Source organism: Trichechus manatus, unplaced genomic scaffold, assembly GCF_000243295.1.
Source record: "Trichechus manatus latirostris isolate Lorelei unplaced genomic scaffold, TriManLat1.0 scaffold00036, whole genome shotgun sequence".
NCBI classification, from domain to species: domain Eukaryota; kingdom Metazoa; phylum Chordata; class Mammalia; order Sirenia; family Trichechidae; genus Trichechus; species Trichechus manatus.
In genome coordinates this window covers 11,795,679-11,814,798 of record NW_004443972.1, presented here as the reverse complement: position 1 = coordinate 11,814,798, position 19,120 = coordinate 11,795,679, and the positions used below count along the sequence as shown (strand labels likewise).

Below are 19,120 nucleotides of genomic sequence, written 5' to 3'. Positions count from 1 at the left end.
TCATAGCACCCCTATAGGACAGAGTAGAACTGTCCCCACAGGATTTCCAAGTAGTGGCTGGTGAATCTGAACTGCTAACCTTTTGGTTAGCAGCCAAGTGCTTAACCACTCTGCCACCAGGGCTCCAGGTCCGTATTAGATGGACAAACACCAGTTGCTGTTCAGTAGATGGCAACCTGATGTGTGTCAGAGTAGAACTGTGCTCCATAGGGTTTTCAATGGCTGATTTTTCAGAAGTAGATCACCAGTCCTTTCTTACAAGGTGTCTCTGGGTAGACCTGAACCTCTAACCTTTCTGTTAACAGTCCAGTGTTAACTCTTTGCACCACCAGGATAGTCTCTATTAGATGGATAGTCTCTATCAAATTTATCTATAATGATCCTAAATCAAAGAATTTCAGTGCATTTGATAATTACAATTCTATAGAAAATTCATTTTGGAATACTACAAATAATATATTAAAATCAAAAGGTTGGTATTTCTTAAAATTACATTTTTCCTATCACCTCATTCCTTCTAACAAACTCCTAAATTCTAAAATTCATCCTTTTATAAAGATTCTTCCCAGAAAAACACGTCACATGTATACGTATTCTACTGCTAGAGACCTCTTCTTTATTGTCCCTTCTCTGTATCAACCATCCTCTCCCAAATTATTCAAAATGGTTATGGGATGCTGGCTAGAGGCCTCCACTCATCATCCAGTCACTTGTAAGCAAAATCTTACATCCAAGGTTGCTCTGATAGTAAAAACCACAACTTAGTCCATGGAGAGCACACATTTGTCATAGCTTACCATCACCAATCCTGGTACTGTTACAAATGTTCACCTGAATTCACATATTATGCTATCAGTCCCAAAAGAAGACCTCGGTGTCAAACACTCACCCAAAGTATACGGCATGCTATCCCTAGGCTAACTAGGTCCCCCTGAATATGAGGGACAGAGAATTACAGTCCTACTTCTCTTTACCTAAACCATGCACATGCCTACCCTGTATAGCCTGGTGGTCTGTTGGATGTGAGCTTTGTGCCTGACTGACTTTAGCTTAGCATCAATGCTTCTGTCTTGTTGATAATGTCACTGATGATCTCACAAAGGATATCACACATCAACATAGCTGACTGAGGGATGATGATACACAACACAGTGAATGAAAATGTCCCAGCATCAGAGGTGTTCATTCAGCCCCGTTAAGTTTGGAGCTAGTCTTTCCAATGGTGTCGGTCCCTGAGTTCCTTGATCACATTATTGTATTGCTCCAATTTGATATGTCTGAGACCATAACTTGCTCATGGGTATTCTATTATGGGTTTTCTCAATGAGTCTTTATTTCTAATGAAAATCTGCATTAATATTATTTTGTAGAGTTAAGAGATGGTGGTGTAGCGGTTAAGAGCTACCGCTGCTAACCAAAAGGTCGGCAGTTCAAATTCACCAGCTGCTCCTCGGAAACCCTATGGGACAGTTCTATTCTGTCCTACAGGGTCACTATGAGTTGGCATCGACTCGACAGCAACAGGTTCATAATCAATAGTTTCCTTTTTTGATAATTTCATAAAATAACCTATGCTTAAGGAATCATTATTTCTACTGTGATCAAATCCATCCATCAGGTCATCTATCTTGTTGTACAGAATAAACCACTCTTACAGATAACTTAAAAACAAAAGCACTGAATCAGTTTCACCTGGCCTTCCTAAACTGTTATCATATTAATATTGTGAATGTTATAATGACAATACTTGCCAGTTATTGAATATTTGGTAAGTAATAGCTACTATCCTTTTCTTTACCCACATCAGCTCATTTCACACTTACAATATTCTAGTTTCATAAAAGAGGCAACTGTGGTTCAGATGGAGTAGGGGATTTGCCCAAGGTCACTCTCGAGTAAGTGGGAGAATCATGATTTGACCCTATGCCCCTAATGACAGGTAGTTCTGCCTGCCCTTGGTCTCAAAAGGCAACTTCTACCCAAGAGCTACACCATACTCTGCCATCACTCCCAAAAGAAGTCCCTGTTCACAAACACTCACCCACAGAGTACAGTACCTTGGTATTAGGGTTTCTCTGAGGCAATGAAGAAGCCTGGGACAAAGTATCTACCTAGTAACCTCCTGGCAGATAACCTAAGAACTTTCTATTAATGTAGAAAGAAAGAAATTTAAAATCAGATAAATGTGAACCTTACGCTATTGGTTATTGGCTACTTGTAACCATTTACATCGCATTTTAAGGAAAAGAGTTTTCACAATGATTTCAAAGAAAAGATTGTTTCCTTCTAAGTATCCACCGGGGATTGGTTCCAGGACACCCGCGGATACCAAAATCCGAGGATGCTCAAGTTCCTTATATAAAATGGCGTAGTATTTGCATATAATCTACACACATCCTCTTGTATACTTTAAATCGTCTCTAGATTACTTATAATTACTTATAATGTAAATGCTATATAAGTAGTTGTTATATGGTACTGTATTGTTTAAGGAATAATGACAAGGCAGGAGGTGAATAATGCTCAAACAACAAGCTCTGGGGAGAGACTGAGGATCTGTGAATTGGCGAGAGGCTACAGCTGGGGATGCCTACACATCACTTCATTCAGGAGGATTCAGCATAGTGTCCGCGTGCAGCAAATTCTAGTTTTACTTTTCGGAATTTTTTTTTTTTTTAATATTGTCAACCCACGGTTGGTTGAATGTGCAGATGCGGAACCTGCTAATACGGAGGGCCGAATGTAAAAGCTGCAACTAGAAATTTAGCAAAGAAAGAGACCAAACACTTGAACAAATCTTTACCTCCTACAACCCAAAAGCATGAGATAATCAGAAGGAGGAAAATGATCAAAAAATAAACTTAGCTTAGTTATCACAGCCTAACGTCCATGTTTTATAATCTATGACTTAAATCATATATACATTGACTCAGGACTGACTCTTGGGTTGGCACAGATATGAGCCAACCGCCTAATTTTTGCAATGAGAAGCCTAGCCTTACTGGCAAAACCTAAGCAAAAAAAATATTCAGCTCAATATATCTATGACTTTATCAACTGCTCTCAAGGATTTGACAGTCTACTTGGAGGATTAAATATCAAATTCTATCTTGTTTTATAACTAGTTGTGCTATATTAAGTGTTATTATAACTACTCTGACAGAAATGAAAGCAATGTGCTATATGATTACAGTGGGGCGAGAGACTAATTCTGACTAAAGGAATTAAAGGCTTCGAAGAAGACAGGATATTTAAGAAGGGTTTTGGAAAAAAAAAAGATTTGGAGGGGAGTGAACAAGGGAAGGTTTGGACAGAAAAAGAAGACTGGGAGGAGAAAGTGGAACATCATGCAATGTTCAGGAAGCAGGCAAGCAGTTACCTGGCTTGGCTAGAGAGAGTGTTCACTTGGAAATGAGGTTTAAAAAGTAGTCCAGGGCCAGATAAAGAAAAATTCTATATATGTGAGGTAAGGTATTTCAGTGATATTCTGTTGACCATGAGGAGTTAAAGTTGTAGATCAAGGAAGCAGATGCTTCATCCTGTGATTTATGAAGATTGTTCAAGTAAGATTATGTGTTGAAGCTTATGATGAAGACTAAGAGATCAATTGGAGGCCACTAAAATAGTCCTGGGTGAGAAGATGAGACTGCTTTAAGGCAGCAACAGAAAGTGCAAATGCCGAGATGGATGCTCTGCAGAAATCTCTATTGACAGCATTCAATGAGCTCATGACAGGACCTGACAACAGATTACAGGAGGAAGCAGGAAGAGATTGAAAACGATAGGTTTTAGCTGGGTAGCTGAGGACTGACCTCAACACTACAACATAAAGATTCAGGAAGAGAAGCAGGTTTAAGGGAGAAGAGGATCTCAGTTTGGAATTAAGGAAATGTTGAGATGTTCACAGCACACCTACTTGGAGAAAACAGCAAACAGATGGATACGTGGGTCTAAAATTCACAAGAGCAATTAGAGCTCAAGATATCGTTTGAGGGAAAGTTCTGCCTAGAATTGACAGCTATAACCGCTACACATTAAAATGTATTTACCGATAGCAAACAAAAACTGGGTTTGCCACTTCCCAAAGTCTGATGACCCGTGCTTTCGGATGACACTGCAATTCACCTGGCTCAACTAAATTCTTTGAGAACTCCCATTATAGCCAGAGTGACTTCAATGACGAAAGATCCTATTTCTAATAGCCCCTGAATGCGCCCCACTATCTGCTTCCTCTCATTCAAGGGAAGGCTACTCTTCCAGCTAAATGGCAGGTCTGAATGACTTACCTACACACTTTAGACTTTAAAAAGCAAATAACAACCACCCTAGTAAAGGCAGGGTCCCCTCTGCAATCACCCGGAAACAAATGCATTACAGAACAAGGCACACTTCCTGGCCCTTGAATTCTCTAAACGGAGGGTTCAGACTCCCCTCCCTGTCTCACTATCCTCACGACTCTTTCTCATTAGCCTCACTCATCAAAATGTAAATTTAGCATCTGTAGAAATCCATCCAAATGTATCTGTTACTCCCCTGTGGAAGGAGGCCTGGATCAGATCAGCCTTACAAAAACTCTCCTATCCTTCTGGCCTCTTGTGCAGAAGTTGGAGTCACCTCTCCATTCTCCATGCTCTCCATTAATTTGAGGAAAAAGTGGAACTTCTCAGGGGTCTGATTCTTATGCCAGCACAGGAGTAAGCATATTTCTCCCCATCTGTTACAAGCATGATCAGTGTGGGGGAAAGTATAGCTCAAAGATCACATTCAGAAGAGTAATTTCAACCACAATCCTTGCAACCCTTGAGACACGTGTTCTCTAGCAAGATATAAAGGAATTGCAGGCTCAGCTGATCACGCACCCTGAGAACTCGGGTGTATAAGGCATTTAAAACACAAAATAAACCCCCAGGATGTAATCTACAGGTAGCATGTGCTACCTCTATAAGCCCAGTATCTAAGCATATGCAGGTCAAGGTAGCAAGAAGCTCCTTACACTTCAGTTGTACAGCCACCCACCTTGTGGCTGTGCAAGGAAAACTGCCTCCTCGTCTATTTTGAGTCATGACATGCTGTCAAACCCACGAAAGACACAGCTCAGAGCACAAGGCCTCAAATGCTACGTGCATACAAATTCAGTCACTTGTGGGAGAAATGTGCATCAATCTTACAAAATCAGGGTGCGAGACCTTATCAGAGGAAGTCCTACCTAAAATGTCTATATTCACGGGACTTGACAGCAAGTCCAAGGCAAAATGGAGAGAGAGAAGTTGAGCTCAAAAGCATCTTCTCAACCGGCAGCTCAGTTTTAACTATGCAAGTCAAGATTTCTGGATGCTTTGAACTAGACGTGTTTCAACAAAGTAAATCCTTTATTGTTCCAATTAATGTGATATCAAATGCTTTTTATAATTCCCTTTAAGGAAGTATATCATGGTTTAGGCACACCAAACATATGCTGACAAAGTGCTTAAACACAGACAAGTCACAATCAAAGCCCACCACGAACTACCTACTTTTTCCCCAAGGTTTACTTTACAGTGGGGATAATGATCAGCACTCTGCCTGCAAACGCATCCATCCTAGCCAGGCAAAGAGGCACTTCTACACACATACATCTCACACAGCAGCATGTGATCCCTACAGAAGCACACAGAGAGCCCTCGAGCATGCTTTTTGAAAGCTGTCAGCCATAAATGAACCTAAGAAGCAAAAGAGTTATCATCAGAGGCACATCAGCCTGTTCTTTGGAAACAGAGAGGAGTCCTGGCCCATACACTGAAAAAGAATCATTCTCTTCTGATTGCTTTAAACATTTTTTAAAAGTCTGCCCCTAGCCTGGATTGGAATGGACCTCAGAGCTATCCACAAAAGACTACATAATGGAAAGAAGTGAATGCTTTAAGTACTGAAAAAGCAGCAGATGCTTTTCTCTTTCAATCATCTTCTTCCCTAGCCCTTCTCCTACTGCAACAAAATAAAAAATAAAAATAAATTTTAAAAACAGACAAAACAACAATGGTAACCTCTACTAAGGAATATATCACACTGAACAGGGCTGACAGAAAAAATCAGCAGAAAAGTTAGGAATGTAACAAAAAAGACTCAGATTCTGGATGTCCAAAATTCTGGACTGTGACTGATGAGGAAGCTAAAGCAACATAATCAGGCATTCCTGGTACAGCACCCAAACCCTAACTTTGTCCCTGATTTTCACACCCTATCAGGAAACCAGGCTGCCTTAACAAAGCACATGTTCTTACATTTCCAACTGATTTCCCAAGGAAATCTCTTGACAGAGCCCCAATTCAAAAGATGGAAGGGAAAAAAAAGTGGGGGGGGGGGAGATTATTTTAATAAAGAGAATCAAAATCAGGAAGGCAAGAGAAATTGAAAGAAAACAAACATTATATTTATATTGATTAACCTAGTTTTAAGTCAGAAAGAACTTGCTAAAAGTTTCCTAACCAGTCTCTCTGAGGCACCATTAGGTGAGTTACATCACTGTGGGAGCAGCCACACAGCTCTGGATGACTAAGAAAGAGATTAGGTCAGGACCATCCCTCAGGCTCAAGGGAGGGCAGGAGTTTGGCAGCTTGACAGAAAGAAGAGATGGCAAAGAGAAGAGTTGAGCTGGTTCCAAATGTTCAAGTCAGAGTTCAAGAAATGTAAGCAAAAGGCACACACAAAGAGAGGAGAAAATAAGGTCAACAACTAAAGTGAGCCAGTTAAAAGTCCCTCTTTGTTTATTTAAGAAAAAAAAATTGTCTCAAACTTTATTACATGAATCCCTTTGATGTGATTTTTTTAAATTTAATATGCAACACTATAACCAATTATTTATTTCATAGAGTCTCTACAATGAAAATACATTGAAAGGGAAGGGGGTCCTAGAGAAGTACAAGGATACATGCTTACACTAGTAGTCATTTATTATGTAAGGTTCAACTTTAGGAAAAAAAATGCTGTTTCCCAAGGCAATTTCCATATTATGTGCTTTTTTCTGACATTTCTAAAACACACAACACTGACATAAAGGAACACATGCTACTGCCATAAACGTGACCCTTTCCCTATTTGTATGGGGTTCATTGTAGAAGTAAGAAGTCAATGAAGGATATCTCAGCTAACAATAGATTTCTATTTATTAAATCCAAATGATCACAGTTTAACTCCTAATGGAATGATTTCTATTTGCTTTCTATAGAATTGCTATAAAAACCCATTGCCGTCAAGTCAATTACAACTGATAGTGGTCCTGTAGGACAGAGTAGAACTTCCCCATAGGGTTTCTAAGGACTGGCTCGCGGATTTGAACTGCTTGGGTCAGCAGCCATAGTTTTTAACTACTATACCACCAGCGCTCCAAAGAACTGCTATAGAAAATCACAAAGAACTACAGTTAGCGCATGCAAGTGAACTTGTTTTCCATCTTTAATTCATCCTATAATCAAAATTAGTTCATGCAGTCCTCCTACTTGCCCTTTAATGTTATGTAAATTTGCCCTCACTTTGAAATGACTGAACCAACTCCTACTTGCAATGAATTCTTCATCACAATCACCTCACTTGCTACACGTGCAGCTTTTAAATCACTGAAAAGGCTTTGAGCTTTTCTTGCACTAAAAAAAAAAAAACAAAAACCCACTGCCTTTGAGTCAATTCCGACTCACAGAGACTCTATAGGACAAAGCAGAACTGCCCGATAGTTTCCAAGGAGCGCCCGGTGGATTCGAACTGCTACGCTTTTGGTTAGCAGCTATAGCTCTTACCACTACTGCACCAGGGTTTCCTCTTGCACTAAAGTAAGGCTAAATATGAACCGCAGGCACCTGTTCCGACTTCCCTACAATTTCTTGAAGACACAGTAACTAATCTCGTTTGTAACCCAGGGACTGCCTGTATATATTTTCTGCCATCCTAGATATACTCATTAACTGTTGTTTGAAGTCATAAAAACCTAACTTTAATCTCCCATAAAAATATGTTCCTGTCTTCTGTAGCTATCATATATGTAATTTAGTGTAATCCTGAAAGGTGGAAATTAAAATGCCCTTCAAAACTTTGGAGGATTCCCTCCCTAAAATAGCCATCCCTTAAAGAAAACACTAGCCAGATTAAGAAACTGAATAACACACCTAGTATGATATCAGACAAATCTGAACTTACATATCAATAAGTAATGCCTCACTTAGCATTAAAAAGAATACAGCAGACACTGAAAAAACACACACACACAAACTTTAATTCTGCCTTGAGGAACGAGTATTTCCAATGAATCACAAAGAAGGTTGATTAGGCAAACAGACCACACCAGAGTCCTATGAGTCAGTCTCTTCCCCTTTACTAACCTTATTATTGGGTTAGGAAAATGGATGACATTCCTTTGGTAGCACGGACCGTTTTCTAGATTTTACATACTGTTACAGAATCTACTTCAGTAATTAAGACAAGAAAAAGTCCTTTACTTTTTTATAAGCTAAGCTGCATACCAACCATAGAGTTCAAAATGTCTCTTAACACCGAAGTATTAGACAGCAAGTCTCTCATCCAGATTTACTATAACAAAGTCTTATGAAGTAATGACAACCACGGCTGTTGAAAATGCACCCCAAAATGTTTCATAAGAAAATGTCCATTTCACCATATAAATACATGCACTTTAACGGGGCTCAGATGCTTTAAAGTTGTACAGAGGTACCATGAATCAAGTGAAAAGATTTAACATACATGGGTGACCATGAACTTTATCTCTACGGTCAAAGAAATGCACTAGAAAATTTCAGTTAAGTAAATGTTCAGAGAAACAGATGTTTCAGACAATTAAGTTTCTATTTGTGTGAAGGTTAATCAGAGATCCCTTTTGTTGTTTTCAAATATCTTACAATTTTATGAAACATATTTTTATGAAATTATGAACTAGGGAAGACTAATGAGTATAGGCAACTATCTTTCTTTTAAGACTTAAAAAGTCTTAAAAACTTCAAAATCATTGTTCTGAAGCCTCTTCTTTTTTGAAACAGCACAGATGTGGAATGTATGAGAATCAGGCTTCAAATGTAGTAAGCATAAACAAAACATTGAAAAGCTGGATTTTTTTTTTTAACTTCAAAATGCCCATGCCAACTGGTTTTCTTAGTTTTGTTCTTATTTTTAATCACTGAATGAGATGAAAATGTACCAATTTTTTCAATAGCCCCAGGTGCAGGTGGATTATATATGTCATTGGAAATGTATTTTAGGAAATACTTGCTGAAGATAGTTTATAAAATCCAGAGCTCATAAAAAAAACTATGACTGACAATTATTATGATAATTAGTTATAGCACAATAACTTCAGTTAATTTAATTTACTTACATTATTTTAAAAAAAAAAGTACTTCTAAGCTTGATTACATCTCCATTATAAACAGCACTGCACAAATATTTAATATAAAAGCATGGCTGAGGGTTATAAATGAACACTGGTGGTGCAGTGGTTAAGCGCTTGGCTGTTAACCAAAAGGTCTGCAGTTCGAACCCACCAGCCGCTTCACAGGCGAAAGAGGTGACAGTCAGCTTCTGTAAAGATTACAGCCTTGGAAACCCTATGGGGCAGTTCTGCTCTGTTCTATAGGGTCACTATGAGTTGGAATGACTCCATGGCAATGGGTTGAGGGTTATAAAGGAGACAAGGAGTACTGTGGGATGGGAAGACCAGTTATATCTGCTTCCTTAGGTTTGAGAAGATTCCCAGTAAATAAAGCTAACCACATTTGACATTCTGTAGTCCTTTTTTCCCTGTAGCCTGTTAAAATTTGCATTTAAAATTCACTCCCATACACATCTAACTAATAATCCACTGCATGTATAAACGTAATTACCAACAAAGAGCCAAATTACACACAGAAAGCAAAGGGCATCTAAGATATACTATAGCCAAAATAATCATGGTGATCACACTAGCTAAAAATGGCTGGCACTTAAGGAAATAAGAATCAAACAAGTAGAATGAAATAATTCATATCTCTAGTAAAAACTCCATTTAAAAGTATGTGAAAATAATACAACATTTTCTAAATGCTCCATTCCCTCATCGAAAAAAAAAAGTAAAGGAAAGATAGTCCATCTTCCTTCACCTGTGCAAAAATAACAAGCAAAGCTGTATCTCCCTCTCAGGCATCCTGGCTACAACGGTCTTGGTCATCAGATCTTATTTCCCCCACTTGAATGAGACATCCTCTCCAAGCCTCTCCTTTGTAGATTTTTCTTTTCTTTAGAAGAACTGGCACACACCCTAAGTGGAAAGCCTTCAAGTACTAAACTACAAAGAAGTCTAGTCACAGTGCATGAGATATTATGTACCAAGGTAACAGAACTAATACCACAGCATTTGACAGTCTCAAATTTAAATAGCATACTGATGATAAGATACGGGGTTCTACTCAATAATTCTCTCTAAAGCTGTCATCACTTTAAAAAAAATGAAATCTGTATTCTTTTAATTTTCAAAACACCAGATTAAAAAAGAAAATCACCAGGGCATATTCTGGAAGGAAGACTTTCCTGGTTACTCTGCTTCTACCACTAATTTGCTTTGTGATTTTAGACAAATCATTTAAACTTGCTGAACCTCCGTCCACCTAAAAATGAGGTATCCCAGAGATGTCGAAGGCTACTGTTATAGATTGAATTGTGTCCTCCCAAAATGTGTGTTAGAACCCTAACCCCTATACTTATGGATGGGGACCTGGTGGCACAAAAAGTCAGCAGTTCGAATCCACCTTGGAAGCCCGATGGGGCAGTTCTACTTTGTCCCACAGAGTCACTATGAGTCAGAACCAACTAGACAGCAATGGGTTATACCTGTGGATGTACTGTAATCCCATTTGGGAATAGGTTTTTCTTTGTTATGTTAATGAGGCCACATCAGATAAAGTGTGTCTTAAACTTACTCACTTGAAATATAGAAAAAAGTAGATTAGGCACAGAAATGTAAGCACAAAAGGATGGGAAGATCCACACCACATGGAGCTCACTAAGGAATCAAGAAAAACCCGGTCTACAGAAACTGAAAGAGATCTTCCCCCAGAGATGACAGAGAGAGAGCCTTCCCCTAGAGCCAAGTACCCTAAATTTAGATTTCTAGCCTCCTAAATTGTGAGAGAATAAATTTCTGTTCTTTAAAACCAACATTTGTAGTATTTCTGTTATAGCAGCACTCGATAACTAACAAGGCTGCGTTAAGTTTAAAATTGTATTATTATATGGTTTTTCTCTATTAAATAGATGCAAGGGGGGAAAACTCTCATGTATTAAAGCTGGCACTCTCCTAATACCCTGTTTATTTAGCTCTGTCAGATAATTAAGGCTTCCAGTCAATTCTTTCACTCAACAATTATCAACTATGATGTACCAAGCACAAAACATAAAACTGAGAACAAAAATACAAAAATTCTTGCCTTCCAAGAGCTTACATTTGAGTGGAATGTACAGTTTTAAAAAAAATAATAATTTTGACCCATTTTGGATTAGAATACTTCAAAAATACAAGCCACATTTTATCCTCTTAAGTAAAGAATATTAACCATGAACTCAATGATTAATGACTTAGAGCCATCCATATGAACATGAATCTATGCTATCATAGGGTAATGATCCCAGGAACAGCAGAGGGTACAATACTATTAACTCTTTTACTAAATGGCCCAAGTCACAGAGTGCTCATATTTGAACTCATCCTCTAGCTACTTTTAAAGTTTGCCTGTTTCTTCCAAACTGATTATAACTTTCCATTGATCTTTGAGCTCTCCTACTCATTTCTAATTTGTAGCCACTGTGGTTAGAAAAATGAGAGGCAAGTTAGTTAAAACTGACTCTAAAATACAAATAAACAGATTGCATATGATTAATTACAGTTACTTACATCATAGGAGCCCTGGTGGTGCAATGGTTAAGAGCTCAGCTGCTAACCAAAAGGCTGGCAGTTTGAATCCACCAGCCACTCCTTGGAAACTTTATGGGGCCTTTCTACTCTGTCCTACAGGGTCACTATGAGTCGGGATCAATTTGACGGCAATGGGTTTGGTTTTAAGGCAAAAGGAGCTGCTTGTTAGTATTTCAGCATCTGCATTTTCAACATTCTGGCTCTATCCAGTTAGAGGCCTGTATCCCCCTTCTTTCTTCCTGTGTTTTGCGGTAGTAGACCTTACCAGATAAATTTCTGGACTCTGCTGTTCATACTATAGATGAAACAAACTACATAATTTTCTTAGGACGATTAAGAATTTTAAACCAGATACAAGCACACAGTACAGGACTTAGAAAATTCCTGTTTCAAGTCTCATCTGAACAAATCTACATTATCTCGAAAAATGTGGCAAAGCTGTCTGCTCCTGTTCTGGAAACAAGTAAGACATTTTTCTGCAATCTCTTGGATTTAAAGAAAAGTTTACAAACATGTGAGCCAAAAAAATCGATCTTCACTCCCAGGAGACTTCAAAATTCCTTTTTGCAAACTGCCTTATAAAAGTACACACTACCCGTTAGTATGAGAAAAATAAAAATTGTAAGAAAATAATCAAAGCAAGAGTTTCATCAAATACTCAAGAAAGTATCACTGAAGGACCTACCCAAGTAAAGAAGATGAAAGGAGGGGAATTTGTTCATGCCACATGCATTCAAGTAGGATGGAATGTCTGCTACATCCAGGACTGCTCTAGGGGCTGGAAATTTCTCTGCTCTCGTGGACTGGGGAGACAGAAAATATATATCCATATATAACAAATATAAAAATAGAATGTTGTAAAAAGTGGCAAGTGCTATGAAGAAAATATGACAGAATAATACGATAAAGAGTATCTGGAGGTAGGAGGAATCTACTTCAGACAGATGGTCATGGAGGTGATCTGACAAAACTTAATTGATGAGGAGGTGTCAGTCACACAGGGATCTAAGGGAAGGGACTGCCACACAGAGGGGACAAGCATGCAAAGGCCCCGAGCTCACACAAGCTTGGCCTCTTCGGAAACTGAAAGACCACTGTGGCTGCCGCACTGTGAATGATGTGGGCAGTGGGTTCCAGAGGAGGTCAGAGAGCCAGGCAGGCACCAAGTCACAGGTAGCCTAGCAAAGTTTGCATTCTGAGAGGTGAGAGAAAGTCAATGGAGGGTTTTAATCATTGCAATGATATGATGGAATTTATGTTTTAAAAAAACCCTAGCTGTGGTGTAGGATGCCTTTTAGAGGAACCAGAAAAGCAGCAGTGGTTTTTTTCCTTTAAGAAACCCTTAACCATATTCATAAGGTCCCTAGGTGGCGCCAACGGTATACACTCGACTACTAATCAAAATATTTGTGGTTCGAAACCACACAGCAGTACCACAGAAGAAAGGCCTGGCCAAGAAAAATCCTATGGAGCAATTCTACTCTGTAACACATGGGGTCATCATGAGTCAGAATCGACTCCAAGGCAATGAATTTGGTTGTTTTTTTCTACCAGTGTTTTTAAAGTATGAATAAGGGACATAATAGGGAAAGAAAGAGTTAAAAGAATAAATCCCATTTGACAAAATAGTCAAAGACACAAACCACAATGAAAAATAAGATTCTGTGACAGGAAAACAAATACTTCAGAGATAATCTTGAATATTAATATCTACTGAACTCACATACTTGAAAGACTGTTCCATCCCATTCAGTCTAACAAGCCAGCAACAATGATCAGAGAGCGTCAACCGGAAGAGCCTCTCGAACGTCAACAGCATGAGTCTTTTTTATATTTCCCCTTGGGGCTGAGGTTGTTTGCAGGTGGCATTTTTCCCCCTACAACTCATTATATCCTGAACTGATTTTGGATCCATACTTGGCAGAGAACCCTGGGCCACATCTCAACAAGCGGAGGCACCCGGAACATTCTCCACCAGCCACAGGCTGAGATGGTGAAGAGCTGTGTGAAACTTACTGACCCAGCTGAGGGCAGATTTAATAGGCAAGCGAGACTGCAGATGATTAATTACAGTTATTTATATTTATGGGTTTGAATCTTGAGGATGCCTAACCTACCCCCATTTTATTTGATAATCTTCCCCCTGCTGGAGACTGAAGAGCAAGAGTCAATTGCCTGAGTGTTGGCATCACACTGAAAACTAAAGGGCCGTGCATTTCAATTCCGGCTCTAGAAACACTCTGGCTGAGCGGAGGCAATTCACTCGACTCCAGTGGGCTAGGCTCACAGTGTTGTCAGTCAAATCACATAGCTGATAGAAATCAGCGGAGCACATTAGCAATTTATACTCAACAGCCTCTCCTCAACCACAAATTCTGAGATAATGTTAAATGAAATCCAAAGTGAATCCAAAAAGTTTAGCCCACAGTTTGAGCCTCTGTTCTTTCATGAGGCAGTCAGGAGGCTTGAGTCACAAAATGGCATTTCTAATAGGACTTGTGTCAAAACTCCAGGTTCCAATATCAACACACTGACCTTCAGGCCCGACCTCACCCAGTGCACTTCTGCCTACCCTCCTGGTCATTAGTTTGGCAGCTGCCAGCAACAATGTTTGTTTCTCAGACTGTATTCTGAGGCAGTCACACCTTTTGCACTACTGAAGCCTGTAACCCTGGCCTTTTAAAAGCTCTCCGGGCCCTCTGTCCATCTTTCCTACCAAAAGTGGACAACGGGGGTTGGTCACTCACCATGCCAAAATGACTGCCATCAACACCCCTTTGCCTCACTTTGACGTGAAAAAGCAGCATTTTTATGCTAATAATAATTATAATGAAGGTCTAGGAATAAGTGGAACTGGCCTTTGATAAGTCAGGCACTCTGAAATTGTCTTCTTTACTTAAGAATTCATCCTTCTGAGTTAATGAATTCTGGATGGAGACAGAGTAATGAGCAAGGAGAAATTTAATTATGAAGAGAACAAAAATAAATAAAACAGTATCTACGTGTTCTATGTGCATATATACACAAAAGTGAAGACTAGAAGAATATATTCCAAAATGTTAAAAATCTCATCTTAGACTAGTATGTTTGTAAGTCATTTTTATTTTCTTCCTTGGGTGCATCATTTTCTAAATGTCTAAAATGAACATGTATTATTCTTGTAATAAGGAAAAAAAATTGTGTGTGTGTGTGAGTGAAGTGGGAAAAAAAAGAGCTCTAAAGAGCACCATTCAGACAGATAGCTGGCATTTGACTAACTCCTACATCATCTGACCATTACTTTAGCTATTTTCCTGTTATACAACTTTTTTCATCTTTACTGAAAAAGAGTAGAAGACCCATATAGAGAAAGAAAGATAGCTTGTTTTTATAGTTTATTAGGAATCTTGGAGCAAGAATTAGAAAATGTCACATTCTCTAATCTACCTAGCATATTCTGAAAAACAGTCTCCATCTTAACTAGAATTGAGTTTGCCTTAAGCATCTGACACAATACATTTAAGCCTGAGCTACACTGCACCTAAACTAGTCCTAAATTTTTAGTTCTTTCCCATTACACCATCTCAGGGATTTAACTTTTCATACAACATCAGAAATCCCAACAGCAAATCAAACCAGTGATGTTGAGCTGATCAAACCTATTGGAATTGGTGTGCCATAAACATAGAATCTTTTCAATCAACAACACACTCAGAAGGCCCCTCCACTGTGCCAGGCCTTAAAGGAAGCCCACAGATGCTCAGAAAAAGGACATATGACCCGAGAATTGAGGGCCAACATTCCCTCTCTCTCTCTCCTCACTTCACGACAACTTGGTGCTTGCGTGGTTTCCAAGTAGTATAATGATTGACTGTGCATTTTCCAGTGCCCACTTACAATTGCAGGATTGGCATGCAGAGCCTTCTGGAACCTTGGTTAAAAAGTCCAGTTCCCTCTAGGACTCTTCAAACTGGTTCCCTTGATCCTACATGGAACACCAGCTATGCTCTACACACAGCTTGGCTCCTTCTAGTCATTAGGTGCTGTCTTTGACATATTCATACGACACCACTGACCCCTCAGAAGAACATACACTGCAGGAGGAAGCTGATGCGGGAGTCATAAGAGACAGATCTTGACTGAGTTCCACCTCAGTCACTTACTAAACTGGGTGATCATGAGTTTTAGTTTTCTCATCTATAAAGTTTCATCGACATCACAATTTATATTTACGATTGTAAATAAAGTATAAAAATACACCTGCTATTAGCAATTCTCAGTGCTAACATACACCATTCATTACTGAGCACCTACTATAGGCTCTGAGCTTTTCACACACAGTTGCTACCAGCCCACATTTTCACAGCATAAGGAGGGTGATAAAAAAAAGACTGTGGTTAGAGGGGAGAACAAAGGCAGCCAGTCTACAGAGGGCCACAACTCTGCTTTGAAGCAACCAGCACTGACCAATCAACTTAAAATTCACAGGTTGGGGAAATGTATTCCATCACATCCCTGATAAAACAGCGGGCAGGCCTCTTCCGGCATTTCTCTAGCATCTCTCCCCAAAACAAACATTCTTTCAAACAGAACAGATACTCTTATTTGTGGAGTGTTCTATCAAAAATAATCCCTATTAGGTCCAACACCCAAGGTGGATCTAATCCAGGCCACAAATTAGCTGTTACAAAGGTCAGAGGGAGGTCGCAGGCTCTCTTTCACTTTAGCTCAGGCTCTAATCACATGGAGTGCAGTGTTTGTACATTTATCTCTAGTAATTCACTTAACTGATACATTTACAACATTCCCTGTAAGAAGCCTGATCAAAGGCTCATGACCTGAGTTAACCCAAATCCTGGGACAACTCTGACCCACATGAGTGATTTTTGTCCTCTATACAGAATAGTAATTCTTGGTATTTATTTTTAGTTCAGAGAAAATGAGGAATTGCTTTCCAGCTCAGTCACAAACTACCAGCACCTCACCCCCAACCTCAGAAAAAATACTGTTGTGAAACCAACGTGCCATCAAAAGAGGCAACTCTATCAGTCAATATTTTTTTAAAGAAACGAAGACATTTCTCAAGACTGTTTCTCTTCTGAGATGATGTCCTCATCTCAAGATGTAAATAAAAGCACCATGACTTTGGCTAACCTTACAGCAAGAAGATGGGGACAAGGGTCTTGCTTGGCCACTCATTCACTGCACGCCAACCACTAGGCAACAGTCTACTGTGTCCCCCAGATAACGTTACTCTTGCCCACACCATCCATTCCATTCTTCAGTTTCCTCCATCACCCCTCAATTAACTCTTACACTCCCCTTGACACCATTCCCAATCCTTCTGCACTCAGGAGTGACTCACTCCTGCCACCTCACTTCACATTTGCCCTTCCCACTGTTCTCTTACTAGATTCTCATTGCTGATAATCTGATTTACATTATCCCAATTCTTTGTTATATATAATTAATCAGTTAATTCATACAGGATCAAGGAAATCAGAGTTTAAAGAATCCTAAAGAGAACTGGACTTTTCAACCAAGGTTCCAAAAAAGTTCACATGCCAATCTTGCCCGTTGCAAAAAAAAAAAAAAAAACCACTGGACAGTGCATAATCAATCATTACACTACCTGAAAACCACCTTTGTTTGATGTTAATATTTTTATTTCTTTGGGTGTGTCACTAAAAGTCTGATGATTACAACTCAGCATAAAACAATGAGAATGGTAAGCAAAATCAATGGATAACTTAAGTGATAAAAGTCACCCAACAGAAGGGAAAGAACACAAGATTAAGTCCAATTCCCATCCTAACTAACCACATAACCACCAGTTTTTTTCTGCATTCATCCTCTTCTTCATTCAAAAAGATTTCTCCACTGTTAAGAGGCAAAGAGAGGACATATAAAATATAATTTGAATTTCACAAAAGAAAGGCAACACATAAATGAATACTGAATTTTCATTCATTCAGTATTTACTGGGTACCTACAGTGTTAGACCATGGGTAAACAAATATGAATAATACATGGTTCCTGCTTTTAAGGAACTCACAGGTTAGAGAAGAAGATTCTAAAACAAATAAAAGTGATACAAATAAGGTTTGGACATGGGGCTAAGGGAGTAATTATCCCTGTGGAGGGGGAAGGGAACATCATCAGGATATACTTCTTAGAGAAAGCAATATTTAGCTTAAATATTGAAGGTTCTCCAGGGAACAGGAGCAAAGACATGGCTGGTATGCGAGAACAACATATTTTCAAGAACAAAGGAGTTTAGTATGACTAGAGAGGGGTATGCAATAGTCTTTGGTAATAAGGTGATCAGATTGAGCAAGGTATATGCCACACAAAGGAAAGTGGGTTGATCCCATAGGCAATGGACTGTCAATGAAGGCTTCTAAGGGGAAAGCACACAAATATTTGTCAGCCATGTACTGTTTTGAGGACTACGCTAATCAGTTTATACATGTTATATTAATCCTCACAGCCTTCAAAGCAGGATTAGATAGAATCACATTTGAATTTAAAAGACCATTCCCGTTTCCCCATTCCCCAAAGCAGTGTTGGGAGATCAGCCGAAAGGGCATGAGGCTAGGAGCAGGGAAGTCAGGAGACTGGATGTAAACATGGACGAGGAACCCTGAGGGTCCATACTAAGGCACCGACAGTGACAATGTAGGTGAGAACACAACTTTAGAATATACTTTTCATGAGCATCGCAAAGATGACTGAACCCAGAAGCAGTAGTTCTTAGCTCTGTCAAATAGAAGGCCCCTCCCCCAGGGGTTACACCACCATCTTGGCTGAGAAGAAGCCCTCAGAGCACCTTGTGCTACTGGCCACCTTAGAGCAGTCCCCAAGGAGACTTATATACTCCATTTGGCCACCACGCCATCAGGAGATGCCCAGTGTTTACAGATACTCTAAGGAAGCTTTTGCTCCCCCTGGCCACCAGAAGCTGCCACATGACCCCCACCCAGCTTCCCCCAAGGGATCACAGGAGTAATCCCAACATGTTCTACAATCCTGTTTACCTCAGTCATCACCAGAAGCCCAATTTGCCCCATTTCTCACCTTCCCACCCTTCCTTCCTTCCTACTCTGTCCTCTGGAACTCAAAATCTATCATCAACAAATCTATTATGTTCTCTTTTCTGAATGTTCTTTTCATCAGGATGAACCCTGAAAACAGAGAAAGCACGATTTAACCTGAGTT

At 39.4% G+C, this 19,120-nt stretch overlaps 1 protein-coding gene across 6 annotated transcripts in view; it reads right to left on the bottom strand.

Annotated features, from left to right (window-relative positions):
• GPD2 (glycerol-3-phosphate dehydrogenase 2) overlaps positions 1 to 19,120 on the bottom strand; it is a 180,968-nt gene that overhangs the window by 147,915 nt on the left and 13,933 nt on the right. For 3 of the 6 annotated variants that reach the window (XM_023730408.1, XM_023730409.1, XM_023730412.1), the window contains one exon: positions 12,609 to 12,726. The exons of the other annotated variants lie outside the window; for them this stretch is intronic. Coding sequence is in view for 1 of the 3 variants with exons in the window: in XM_023730412.1 (XP_023586180.1) it covers positions 12,609 to 12,652 (44 nt within the window). In the remaining 2 variants the exon portion in view is untranslated. The remainder of the gene's footprint in view (positions 1 to 12,608; positions 12,727 to 19,120) is intronic. 6 annotated transcript variants of the gene reach the window in all.